This window comes from Triturus cristatus, chromosome 6, assembly GCF_964204655.1.
Source record: "Triturus cristatus chromosome 6, aTriCri1.1, whole genome shotgun sequence".
Lineage (NCBI taxonomy): Eukaryota > Metazoa > Chordata > Amphibia > Caudata > Salamandridae > Triturus > Triturus cristatus.
In genome coordinates, this window is record NC_140589.1 from 799,947,969 (window position 1) to 799,962,622 (window position 14,654).

Genomic DNA, 14,654 nt, shown 5'->3' on the forward strand with positions numbered 1-14,654 from the left:
AACATGTGTTTCATCAGAAAACGATGTTCTTACATCTCTAACTTCATCAGGGATTCACAAATAAATATTAAACCATAATTCCTCAAGTAGTCATCTGTCTCCTTTAGTAGGGATACCGGTCGGACCAAAATTTATACGACAAATTCAGACGGAGAGTAAACCATGTTCGGTTCTGAGTGGCGTGGTTATCGATTTGGATATAAGAGAAATTGGATACGTCTTTTCTTCACACTTTGGTGCTCAGGAAACTGTGTTGAAATACAGAATGAGTATGGGGCAGAACCTGCCCTGGACTTGGGGATGAAATTGATAGGCACCTGATTCTTCTAAAAAGAAATGGGAGAACAAACAATCAAACTATAATAAGCAGAATGCATCAAGATCACGGGGTGGGTCTCCTCAACAGGCCTCCGATAGAAAATACAACCTTAGAAACCGTGCTAATATTAAAAAACCTGACAGGTAGGTTCCTCTTGTTCCTTTCAGGGTTCATCAAAAAACTCAGAGAGGGAAGGACGATCAGAACACAGGTCAGAAGAGCGAACAGAACCAAGAGACACACATCGCATTTCAGACTACATCATCAAACAAGAAGATAAACCCAAAAGTACACCTCAATTTAAAAAGAAGGTAGCTGGACTTAAAATAAGAAATACCCAGATTAATGAGGCCTCTACTACTGAACAGGGAATGGGCTCCGACGATGCTAGACAGCGCAGCAGAAGTAACAACAGCTCACCAGAACCTGATGCAATTTCTGGTGACCGAAACTTTGAATGAACATATCACGGAGGAAACACTGGATGTGAGGGTAAGTGTCGCACATCGTTTTCACGAAATTAAAGTGAACAGTCTCTTTTGGGAGATCCAGACATATAGATACGATATCCTTTTGGCTGAAAAAGATTGGCTGCCCGAGTTCGTCATAGAGTGCGCAAAGGGGGAAGATGTAATTTTACCAGCTTCCTCCAACCTTGTTCCAGAGTCACTAAAACATTCATATGCGCAGAAGGGCTTTAGCACTAGCTTCCGCACATTACTGCGATCATGTAGGGTGGGACGCTGAGTCACGTCACAATGAAATCCCATTAAAAACTAACCCTACTCCACAGAGGCAGCGCCCAATAAAACAGGATGCAAAGAAACAGGTCAGGGAGATCTTAGATCAACTTGAATACCAAGGTGTGATTGAGAATTGCACCTCCTCCATGAATAATCCTTTGTTTCCCGTAATAAAACCCGACAATTCATACCGTCTAGATTTAGAATACAGGCATTTGAACACATGCACACAAACATTTGCAGTACAAAATGCACAGAGGCGCATTCATAAATAACATTGTGCGGAAAAAATACAAAACACTAGATATCAATTCAATTTCGCCTTTATTTCGATTACTCAATCACAAAAGACAGGATAATTCAATATTAAAAATATATATAAATATATTTCATCTAATAGCATATTTCCAATATACAATAAGACCGACAATGATCAGAGATCTTTGTAAACAATAAATCAATATATATCCATTAATAAAACACATGATTGTACGTGATCAATAATAAAAGTAGTTTTTAAAATGCGATGTGACATTCAACAATTATCATATCACAAAGATTATAACCAACTGGATATCTCAAATGGATTCTTCTGCCAAAATATAGCGCCTGGAAGCAGATATCTGATAGCATTCCTGGCTCTGGACGTCAATTCTGAAGACTGCCTAAAGGGTATAAGAACAGCCCTTGGTTGTTCTCAGCAAGAGTAACAGTTACTTCAAAAAAATAATCATGAGGAGGTATTGTCCCATGTAGTTTCTATTTATCTGACAGGCAATGAGTTATTGGATCACTTGCACAGGGTGCACATCATCATTTTGGGGTATGCCACTGTGGGCTATAAATGTAACTTTAAAAAAATAAAAATAAAAAATAAAAATTGCCCACCTTAATTGTTGGGATACGAGTTATCAAGTGAAGGAAAAAGCCTGGCTGCTAATTTTCAAAATTTTGGATTACGATGAAATGGTAAAACCTTTCTACGACCTAATCAGACCTGATTTTTCAACCCAACATTGGACATAGGAACACACAGAAATTCTCCATTCAGTACAAGCTGATAAGATAGCTTCCAAACACTTACACACGCGTGAACACCACTAATAAGGTGATCAGTGTAGTCGTGGGCCAATAAGGGTACACCTATCCCACCTTTAACGAACCTTTGGAGAAGTGTGGCTCACTGGTTAGAGGAGGCAGACCTGGAAGCAGAGGTCAGCCCGTGACCAGGGTTCAATTCCCGGCTCGGCTGGGTCTTGAGTCCATAAAATGTCCATGGACTCGATAATTCTCGCTCCAGTGCATACTCAATTCATGGGTTCACACTCTGCGACTCTGGGCAATAGCTTGCTTAATCTCCACAATGGGCCCCTCGCGGCGGGATGCCTGGCTTTCACCTTGCGGATGCCCTGCCGGGTTATCTCACAGGGGAATACCAGGACGGGTTCCCTAAGCAAGCGCTTAGAGACCGCTTGGTGATTTGCGCTATATAAATTCCTGCACATTCACATTTACATTTACTTTAACGAAGGCGAAACAGTACCAATTGCATACAAATCAAATTTGTACACAAACGCTGAAATGCGTTTTGCATCCACAGAAGAACAGACAGCACTACAAATTGCTGTAGTGAGAGAAAGAGAACTAACTCACGAGAAACACATAATTGTCGTGACTCCAGTACCAACCTTAGAGGCTGGTACCAAAGCAAGCGTTCTAAACGCAAAAGCACTACATCCAAGATGGATACAAATGTCCAATTCTCTCACTGCAACAGATGTATACTCAGTCTACATTAAAAACACAAGCATCTCTGCAGTACGAACAAGAATATCCGCTCCCGAATGAAATAATGCCTCTAGATCAGTATGAATACATCATTTACACTGACGGATCTGCCCAGCCTGCCGAAGGAAGTAAACAGCAATACAGCACAGCACGTGCAATTGTGAAGGGAAGTATGCGGGCTGCCAGTTCTGTCCTAGCAATACACAGACGCAGTCTCTAGGAGATTGCGCAGCTGGCAGAACTAAAAGTCCTGATACTGGCGCTAAAAAATATGGATCGATACTTCTCCACACTCATTGTGTGCTTTTCGTTTTATTGTGTCCAGTCATACAATGAATATCTTCGCTACTGGGGCCAGAATGTGTTTCGAGATTCGAAAGGTTCTGCCACCCTTACTCTCCGACCCCACGAGAATCACCTGTCCCACAGGGGTCTTCGCTGGGCCCGACCCTCTTTAACATCTACATGGCCCTCCTCGCCACTATCGTCCGACAACACGGCCTCAACATCGAATTCTACGCTGACAACACCCAGCTCATCCTCTCCCTCACAAAAGACCCCTACCCCGTCAGACTAAACTTCCAGAAAGGAATGCAGGACGTCGCAGTCTGGATGACCAACAGCTGCCTAAAGCTCAACGCCGAGAAGACAGAAGTCCTCGTCCTTGGAACCACCCCTTCAGCATGGGATAACGCCTGATGGCCGACCGCCCTTGGAATCCCACCGACCCTCTGAGACCACTCCAAAAACCTCAGCATCGTACTAGACTCCTCCCTCACCATGAACCGACAGGTCAACGCCGTCACCTGCTTTAACACCCTACGCAACAACACCCAACGCAACACTTTCAAGTGGACCCCCCCCCCCCAAAGTCAAGGAAGACAGTCACCCACGCACTCATCACCAGCAGACTGAACTACGGAAACACACTCTACTCTGGCATAAACAAGGCACTACTCTGCAAACTCCAGACGATACAGAACACCACCGCCAGACTGCGTGGAGGAAAGAGTCACCTTCAAAATCCTCACCCACGCCTACAAATGCCTACACTACACTGGACCCAAATACCTCAACAACAGAATCAACTTCCACTTACCCAAAAGAAACCTCCGATCTTCCAACCTCGTACTGGCCGATAACCCGCGCATCCACAGAGCAAGAGCTGGCGGAAGATCCTTCTCTCACATTGCGGCCAGGGCCTGAAACGAGCTCCCTGCAGACGTCCCTGAACACCTTCAGGAAGACTCTCAAGGCCTGGCTCTTCAGCTAAGCAGATCTGATGACCCCCCTCACCCCCTCAGTGCTTTGAGACCCTCATGGGTGAGTAGCGCGCTTACAATTCCCTGATTGATTGAAAGGTTTGCACAATAAAGCACAATATGTTTTGGGAACAGGTGGCAGAGCTGAAAAAGTGCTTGCCATAGGCTCATGTAATTCACACATGGAGTCATCAGGGTATTGGCGTGCATGTTGAAGGAAATTCACTGGCTGATGAAGCCGCCAGTGCGTACTGCTGCTGTTGCTGTAATCACTCATTCTAGCAAGAGAAGAGAAGGACAGATTATGATAGCTATGAAAGCTACGCGCAACAACAGCTCAGCCTTGCCAAAAGGTTTTCCACTCAAGTACTCCTACAAGTTAGATGTGCAAAACATTCTGAATGCTCAAATTTCAGGAGTTGGGGATAGAGTAATACCAAACATGGATCGCACGTCAGGATTAATGGTAGCTGCACACAAGGGTCTGGGTTCAGTACACGCAGGTATCACTGCAACTATTTAGCTACTAAAGCAGCGTTATTGGTGACCAGGTCTCACTACACAGACCAAAGTTTATGTCCTCATGTGCGACATCAGTCAGCAGATGAAACGTTCCACTGTAGCACATCCACCACAAACACCATTATTGATATCAGACAGACCTCTTGCATGTGTCTATTTGAACAACTGCGGCCCCTTACAATCTGACGGGCTTACATGTACATCCTGGTGGCAGTGGATTCATGCTCTAGATTCCTGTGGGTTTAGCCTTAGCGCTCAGCTGACGCCCAAACTGTTATAAAGGATTTGCAAGTCTTCATATGAACATACGCAATTGGCACATTACATTCCGATCGTGGCCCTGCATTTTGCCAACAGGCTTACAAAGAAGCCCTGGGAAGTATGGGTGTAGCATTGCAGCACTCCTCTCCGTATCGTCCTGAGGGAAATTTGATTGTGGAGAGGAAGAACTGGGACTTAAAGCAATCCTTAACAGCTAGGGTATTCGGCTCGGGGAGGGGGGGGTGGGGGGGGGGGGGGTTGGGTCAAACACCTATATGGGGTCCAGAGGACACTAAATAACATGCCAAGAGGTTCCCTGGGGGCCGTACTCCATACGAAGTCCTGTTCGGGATTAGAATGTAGGTACCTGACCTAGACTGTGGCAGCGAGTGGCAAATGAAAAACCATTTGACATCAATGATCGTTTGGCTGTTTTACAGGAACTCAATGAATACCTGGCATTATAAAGCAATGTCAAAGTAAAATGCAACGTCAAAGTAAAACGCACCCCACTGGAGAAGTAAAAGCTGTTCCGGCAAGACCTGCCTGGGGCCCGAAGATTGGGGACCGGGTCAGGGAAAAGATGGTGGACAAAATAGAATTTGGGCCATCTTACAGAGCGCCTGTACCGATCCTGGCTGTGGAAGGAACAAGAACAGTACTTCTGCCCCTTGCCGGCAAGAAAGAAAAGAGATTAGTCTCAATTGATCTGATCAAACCACACTATGTGGCCGATACTCAATAGTAGGCTGCGTGGGCTTCTGGATAGCACCAGATCTCCTCTCGCTACTATATAGGAAGTTCAGATGGAAAGATTAATTGCGTTTGAAGATTTTACTCCACGAAGTGAAGGCGTTATCAATAGCAGAATGCAACTTGTACCTGTTGAACTTGAACAACATCAAACTACAAATGAAACACAGATCTCAATTCTGCCTGACATCGACATCTATGTGAATGTGTCTCAAACTTAGGCATCTGCCAGTTCCATTAAACCTGCTGAGCTACCAAAGATAGATTGAACCGCGTCTGTCTTCTTCATCGATTTTGATACTTTTTCATTGGATCCAAGTGAACCCGAGTTACCGCCACTGCCGGTTTCCCCACAAACAACGAATTTGTGATTTCTACCTTTGGCTGAAAACGACTTACTTTGTTTTTCCCTGGCTACAGCTCTGGATTGCTATTGGTCTACTGTTCCTAGTTCTTTGGATTGGTATATTGACTGTCTTTTTCTTGCTCCTGAATGGACATTACCTCCTAGAACGCTCTCAGTACAACATGTGAACTTGGTCCTGAAATCGCATGCCTCATCCCACCGTGAACAGAGAGATCTGTCCTTAGTGATCATTACAGCACTTCCCGTACCTGAAGGAATAGTTTGGGACAGAGTTTCCTATGATGTATTTGAACTTTTAAAAATACCACGCTTGGTTAAAACTTCTATTAGTGATATCATCACCTCTAGTACTTTCCATGATGATTGGGACTTTGAAACTGTAAATACTATACTGTCTGCTTTACAACAATCTGCTGCATTTTCAAATGATGAATTGTATGATGGTACATCTGACTTTGACACCATGTTTTGTTACCAACACTGTGGTCACCATTTTTTGCACAAAGCAAGTATCCCAAGTCATGTTTTCACGCATCATCAATTGGAACATTGCCCAACACTACCAAAAGGTAGTTCAACCTCATTTGCACAAACGTTTGCTTATTTTTCTGGGTTTAACACTTCAGACCCGACCTCTTATTATAAGCTTGCACCTACACCTGCAAAGAAAAATATGCTCACTAACACAAAACAGATATACTCTGCTTTCTTTATTGCCCAGCTGTCTGTACATGGTTTCGACCTTTGGAAAGACACTATAGACAAAATCTATCTTGGTGGACTAAAGAATGTTAAGTTCAGGGAACTGAAGCCTTACTTAGAGCGTGCCTCATACCACATCAGATGATCTTCCTGAACGATACAGTGCAACAGACTTCCTGTCTTGGGCTAGCCAAGACTAAGGACTTTAACTTACCTCGGACTCCATCACTTACACACTTTGAAGGATAGAAAAATTACACACAACACATTGAGGATACAATAGATGCCATTCTACAGTGGTACACACAATTCTTCTGACCCTAATTGGAAGGGATGGTTGGTTTGGCCAATCGACACAAATAGGTATTAGTCACGATTCAGGCGTACCACCGAATCGTCCTTAGGCCTGACCAAAGCTATGTACACTCAGAACACTCGGGTGGTGACATGATACAGTGTTGGGAAGTTATACCTAGAATGGCTAAAGACCTCGACACTGTCCCAAGTGAAACAACACTTATCTCTTCTCTCAGAAGACATGGATCTTAGGGATTTTTGTTAGGTCCCTAGAAGCCACGTCGCAAGCGCTTTTTGTATGCTATTTACAACGAGCTATAGAAAATCTCTCAACTAGATGCTGCTGAGAGACTACGTGAGATTGCTAGGGGTAACCTAAAAAATGCTTTGGCGGTGGTCGACAACAGAATGACCACACTATCATCTAGAGTTTATTCACTGGGCAACATTGTGTATTCTTCTATAGATATAATGGAACAGGATTTGTCTATTCTTCAACACGGACAATCGCAATTGCAATCCATTCTATTATTAAGCTGGACGCTACAATCATTGCGTTCTGGCCACGTACCCATGAGTTACATCAACAGCACAACTCTGTTCTCTGTATACAATCTTACAGATAGACAGATGGTTACGGCAAGCACAGATGCAAAATATACAATGTTGCACATTGGAAAATTGGTCCAATTACCTGGTTGAGTCACCTTCCACAGAATGGTTAATACATGGCTACATTACACTGCCAGTCACGACATTCTAATTTCAATACTGTCTACAGTATCACCAGGTAGGCAGATATGAAGCGCTGGGAGACAGATACATACATGAATACTGGGAATTAGCGTACACCTTTAGATGCAGGAATGGGGACACTGAAGTTTTTCTCTGCGTTTCAAACTGTGAAAGTGCCTGAAGTGGTTCCTTAGTTTGCAAAGACATTTCGCTTCAAGGAGCCTGTAATGCTTTGGTTGCTAACTTGGTACGTCTCTTGAAGGGTTCCCAGCTGCCGTGATTCATCCAGTGTTCGAATCGCTTTCAAATAGGAGCTAGTTGATGCGGACTAATCAAGACTATTGCGGGATGGTACCAGGCTTCACGTATCTAGTTACATTAAGTTCCAGGGTTACTTGTTGTATAGCCTTCATTGAATGTTTCCTTTGTAAGGTTTCATTCTCTGAGCAGACTGAAAGCCATGCTTTTGCAGAAAGAGGGGACCTTAACATCAGACCAAGAGACTTTTGATCTCCAGGTTGCAAGGTCTTCATCTGAGACACAGGCGCTAGTCCATACGAACATCCAGCTCTATTTCATGGAAATGATTCATCGTATCTTTAACATGTCTGATACGAGGGGTCGTGCACCTATTTAAAAGCATAGTTTCTGAACTATTAAGCACCCTTCAGGCAATCTTTGAAGTTATTCCAGCATCTATACTCTCCGTATTGGGAAGCGTTTTTGGAAGGCTTCCGCTGGTCCTACTACTTGTAGTGAGTATCCTGCTTTTAATTTTCCTGCTACGCAACGGACGACCCAGTTCCTCAAGAGATGGAAAAGGCACTCCTGGTGCAAAGTTGCTGTGAATGCATGGTACTCCATCTAGGCAAACATCGGCTTAAGGAGCTAAGCGAGCATTGGTTCCTATCATTCAGACCAGTTTGGGTTGACTGCATCTTGCCTGTGCTCCACTGCCTATTCTTCTGATACGAATGCGTGTTGGAAAGATGTCTGACTCTTTCATCGGTTGCGCCACCGGACATAGACCACTTAAAGGCTCACGTGTTACAGTGTCCCAAGCGTATTCCCATGTTGATGAGATCATTCTTAGAGCCCCCACGGGATGCTTTAGCTCCTGTCGGTTTGGACAAAGGCTCTACAACAGATTCACAGGTATCAAGTGTTCCTTCAGTGGCTGCTGTGGGAACTAAAGATGATCACCTTTGTTCCACTGACCTGATACAGGAGGTGTTACAAGGACCGTGGACTGCGAGCGACAGTGATGTTGCGTCTCCCACACAGGTTCATAAACATTTGGCTCTTGTGTGATGGGAACAATTAACCCTTTTTCCAAAAAAAGCAAGCCAAATTGGAATGCGAAAACATTATTGTATTTTTTCTGCTTTCGCTGAGCACCATGTCTTTTGATGTGCTCAGTTGGTCTAACAGTAGGTTGACTATTTAGCGGACATAGAGCTTTTTTTTTAATTTTTATAGCATCTTTTTTTTACATATACCATTTTTTTTTTTTAGATGTTTTGAGACACTGGTTTTATGACAATGTTTTTAAACAGGCCTAGTTGACCTTCGGATGAGGAGTGGGTGTTATGCATGCCAGTGTAACCCAATCTAGGCCTAAGTAGCTACACAACAGTACTATCTATCCCTTAAGCGCATGATAAAACTGATTTTGCACATCAGACTTGAGAAACAATGGCCATGTCTTGGTCCTTTTCCCACATGGATGGTGGCACACCCTTCTCAACGGCAACCATAATTATTTCCTGGCCCTTAAGCAATGGAAATCACCTCATTCACCTCACATATTAGCCTGGTGCAGATCTTTACATAACTGGGCTAGTGCGGAGGGAGAGGCGCTGCGCAGGGAAGACATGCTTGGTATCCAAATGTTCCCCCTGGCGTCTCAATGGGACACTATGGTTTCGAAGTTACAGAAAATGGTCCTTAACGCTGGGGAACCCTGGGATGATATTCAGGACTGACACACACAACCCATTCCCACCATTAGTAGAGGCGATGTGTAGACCCGACCTCCAGAACTATATGGCCCCCTTTTTCAGAATCCTGTTGTCATTGGGCCCATATAGAGCTGGCTTCCCCGGTTATACTATGTACGGCAGTAGGTCTCTTGCGACTCCCTCATCCCTCCTTGCTTAAGTTGTCCTCTTTTAGTTGTACCCTATGTCCACAGTTTGACCTAAGATGCACCGTGTCTGAAATGTCCACAAGCCGTCCAGAGGTAAGAATCTTAGGCGCCGCTACGCCTTCTATGCAGGTGCTGTCATGAGACTCCTTTTAGACTGTTGCACAACTCATCTGCCTCCTTTCTTTACAGATGGGTACTGGATAATGTAACACTTGCAAATAACTACCCACGGTGTTAGGCATGGTTATTGTTCTATGCTGTAAAATGTGAAAAAGGTTAATAAAAAGACTTAAACAAAAAAGTACTTCCTGGCTCTTTACTGAAACGGCCACAGGAGTACAACCAAATCACTCACACCATTAGGAGCCTCAACAGGATGCCCATTGATGCACCCCTTATCTTGAAGAGCTGGTGCTCCACCTAAATCAGATGTCTCCAACCAGTCAATCGCGAGCTACTGGTTGCTCCCAGACACCTTCAGAGTAGCTCGGAGCCTTGAGTTCATTTTTAAATAAGCACAGTGTCACATTTTCCTTTTAAAGTTAAGGGAAGGCTGGGTTTATTTTACCTTATTATCGCCAGGCTGTAGATAGCAGGGCTTGATAATGAGCAGAGCTCAGTTAGATTTACGCCCCTGTCTGGGGTAGGGGATCGGCCACATAGTGGAAGAACTGAAGCACTGAGGTACTTAACTCTTAAATAAAAGTGCTTGTCAACTCAATATTGGAGCCTGAGAACAAAATAACGTTTCTAAATGCTTTTAAATGGGAGAAAACTAAAATGAAATGTTACAATAATGATTAATTTAACTCTTCATTTTAATTTTCTGCCATGTCAAAGTGTTGCATTAAAATCAGCAGACCTCTTTCTTCTAATGGCCAGTAAACACTGAGCCATATGTAGACTTGAAAAGTACAGTAATTTTTTTAAACGGGAGAAATTTGAAGTGCAGAAAAATGTTCCATATTTTGAACATTTTTGCAGAAAAGTTTTCTGCACTTTAAATTTCCCCAATTTAATAAAAATGGCTATATGTTTATGTTGTATATGTAACTGTGCTGCATACGGTCAAATGTATGTCCTGTCCCACAAGTACAAAAAACACAGGCTCTCATGCACATATATCTCATTCATACACACGTTTGTACGTCCCCTATGGACTACACTCTCACTGGCACACATGGCAGCCCTGTCATAGTGCCCCTATTCAAAGATTTTTTTTCAAACCATAGTATCTGGCTCTATAGATATTAGCCTTAAAGTCAATGAAGCTCGGCCTGGGGGTGTCTGGTAACAATTTGTGAGTTGTTTAGCCTTCAGTAGCTCACAATGATTTTCACAGATCAGAAGTAGCTCTCACTACAAAAAAGGTTGGAGACCCCTGACCTAAAGTATAGAAAAACAGTACCCTGCCTAGCATAAACTCACTGTCTCAAGCCAAGACAGCATACACGAACACAACACAGCACAACCCAAAAGCAAGATATGCAAGATAAAAATGCCACGCAACAAGTCATCTCAAAATATGCACCCTGTATCTGGAATAACGTCCAATAACATAGGACTTGTTCCTCACTCCTCCACTTATGAAAGGAGCTAAAACCTAAACTTTTCAGAGACCACTTCATTTCCAGCCAATAACAAAACTCCCAGAGATTTTTTCCACAGTGGCCACATCATGAACGGAACTTCCTTGTTCCTTAAACTCCCCAGTCTCACTTTTGTATAGGATTGTAAAACGTCCCCATCAGTCTTTCATATGTAAAGTGTATGTTGCTCCTTAGCTAAGCTTCAACACGTGCATATGCATATATGACCTTATCTCGTCACTCGGAAACTCAAGCAAACTAAGTTTGTACCTCAAGGGCTCATGCTATTTAATGAGCCCACAGACAAAATGGACACATGAAGGCATGTCTCCTATTTATTGGGATTCCATGAGCTCGCAGCCATATTGCGATACATAAAAAGAATTTGGCTTTAATATAGTTTGGCTACATCCTAGGTGGAATCATAAAAGGTCTGAAGTGTAACACTTAGCATTTTAAGGCTCAGGAAAGACTCAGATTTCAATACTGTAAAATGGCTTCAACAATTAAAAAAAATATGTGTGCTTAGAAACAAACCGGTTTATAGAGTGGATTCGGTAGTTCAAAGTGCACGTTATATGTTAAATAAGTTCTAACTGCAGCCATTTAATATATTTAAAACTACATCTGACCTAAAATCGAAAGAAAAAAAAAGTCGTTTAGAAAAACCCCACAAACAGAACATGCTTCTCATCTCCAGAAAGTTTCAGCTTGTTGGGTCCAATGACCAACAAGCAAATACGCCCACTTCAATTTAGTGTTCCACCGCACCAAGGGGCGTTGGGACTAATAGGGTGACCACCACTCATTGCACTCAACGGTGCCGCAGGGACTAATTCTTTTATTTAACATTCTTCTGTCAGTCCAGTTGCATACCAAGAGACCCGGACAGCGAGAAAGCGGCTTTGAATGGCTTTTCTCTGACTGAGGACATTTTAGGCACACCAGGGCCTATTCCATTCCGCCCAAACTACCCTTCTTCCTTTTGCGAAGCCTGTCAGTGTGAGGCACGGTGGTACTTCAATAGCGGGGTATGTTTGTAATCATTCGGTGCTTGGGGAAAGTCTGCATGGGTATCATGCATTGCAACCCTACTACACCCGTGCTCTAGAACCACCACGCAGTGTAAAAAAAAAAGCATGGACTGCCCCATATGCACTACGTTGTAGCAGAGAATAAATTCTGGTCCGTCCAATGATCTAGGCTGTGCCACATGTCGAGCACCCTGAAACATGTAGCACATCGTGCATAACTTACCATGGCCAGAAAAAAGGGTGCAACACAGCCTACATTAAACTACAGCATGTCATGCACACCAAGTTGTGCCCAGCATTGTGACACATCATGCCGTGCACACCATACAGTGCACCGTGTCCTGCATCCTGGACCGTGCCACACGGTCTTCCATGCACGGAGAGCAGGTCCCCAGGTTTCCACAGTTTAGTTCCCTAAAGTATATAGGAAATCAACACGGTTTCTAACAAAGCCTTGGCAGAGATAGGGTCGCGGCCTGCAGGCAGCTGGGCAGACAGGGGTGCACGGCGGGTGGGCAGGGATGAGGACACGCCGCGCAGAGGGCTGCAGGCCACCGCCTCACCTCACACCGAGGAGGTAGACTGCTGCTACCGGATTCTACGGCGGGCACACTTTTTGTACACTGTAAACATTACACAGAAGCAGCGGCAAACAAGGGGGGTGGGAATCCCCCCCCCCCCTCAACAATCAGCCAACACCTGATCTACTCCCCTAAGCAGCGCCATCCACTGTTACAACTCACCATCATAGTAGTAGCAGACCTTCTTCTTGGTGCCCCCTTGACTGTACGCCATGAAGCCCCGTGCTGCTGTTGCTGCTGCTGTGAGCTGGTACCGGCGGCCGAAGGGGAGGGGTAAAATCCCACTACTGCCGCCAGAAACTGATCAGCCGCCAAGCACTACTCGACGTCAAAACAAAACCAAAACAGGCCTTTCCTAGCAAAACGACGACAACTGCGTAAAAAAAAAACAAGGTAACCCGTAAAAAAAAACAAGGTAAACGCATGCTTTAACCATCAAATTCATGAAAATGAACCTGGCGTCTACTCAAATCACAATTCGTCCAATTAATTGTGGCCTCTACGAATTTCCTTGTACTTAAGCACTTTACTGAGGGTTAAAAAGTCTCTCCAGCGGAAATCTAATTTCTAAAACCCTGTCTAAAGAAAAGTCAGAACTTTTATGTTTTTCATACACGCCCACTGTGCCGATTTGAGCTTATGTATCAATGAAGCGTATATAGCACTTTTATTAATGCTATATATTAATTAATTTACAGCCCTAGAACTTAGCTATGTTTCAAAATGCTTGAAGCAATGTTAGGAGAAACAGGTGTTTTCTAACACAAACAGAAAAGAGGCAACAAGAAAACAGGTTGTCACTCAAGCCAATGTTAAACTGAACAAGCCTGCTTTAATTAAGCAAGTATGCGACAATTAAATATTGTCCTTGGCATACACCTTACAGCCGAATGTTGGCCTGAGGGCCTCCCTAATGCAATGATTTTTGAACCTGGTATTCCTGACCTAAATCGACTGCAAACCGCCTGCATACATGCCAACCATCCCTATTCAGGCAAAACCTGATTCCTTTGGATTCCTACATTGGTACATGTTCTACAATTTAGGATACTTATTTCCATTTTGTAATAATTAATCTTCGCTTAATGTAGCCCTTTTGTTTGTTTTATTATTTATATTATGCTTATACTGTTATACAATGTTGGTACTGCAATTGCACTTTCTCTTATATATTGTAGTATGTTTTCTATACTCCATAGTTCGGTATTATTTTTTGTATTGTGTTTCATATATGTGAAACATTTCTTCAATAAAATATTTTGAACAGAAAAAAAAAAAAACCTGATTCCTCGGCGGGCTTCTAGTGAGACTCGTAATATTCACTGCCAGTAATCTGCTTCTGCACAGCATTTTTGTCACGCACTTTCTCCGTGCTCCTGACAGGTAAGGCAAAAATACATGTATCTGCATTTCTGATAGCCGGTCCAGCAGCAGAGCACTTTCAAGTCCCATACATGACAACAGACCCAATTCAGGCCTAGACATAGTCAATGGGAATATATTCTCCTGATGCGGGACAGCAGCGTGGGCCATAAAGCAGTAACTTAAAAAG

The 14,654-nt window shown here is 43.6% G+C and overlaps 1 protein-coding gene across 1 annotated transcript in view; it reads right to left on the minus strand.

Moving 5' to 3' along the window:
- Nucleotides 1–13,448, minus strand: part of LOC146817896 (histone deacetylase 2) — a 166,741-nt gene extending 153,293 nt beyond the window's left edge. The window contains exon 1 of the mRNA XM_085611383.1: nucleotides 13,265–13,448. Coding sequence (XP_085467509.1) covers nucleotides 13,265–13,316 — 52 coding nt within the window. The 5' untranslated portion in view covers nucleotides 13,317–13,448. The remainder of the gene's footprint in view (nucleotides 1–13,264) is intronic.
- Nucleotides 13,449–14,654: the final 1,206 nt, after the last annotated feature.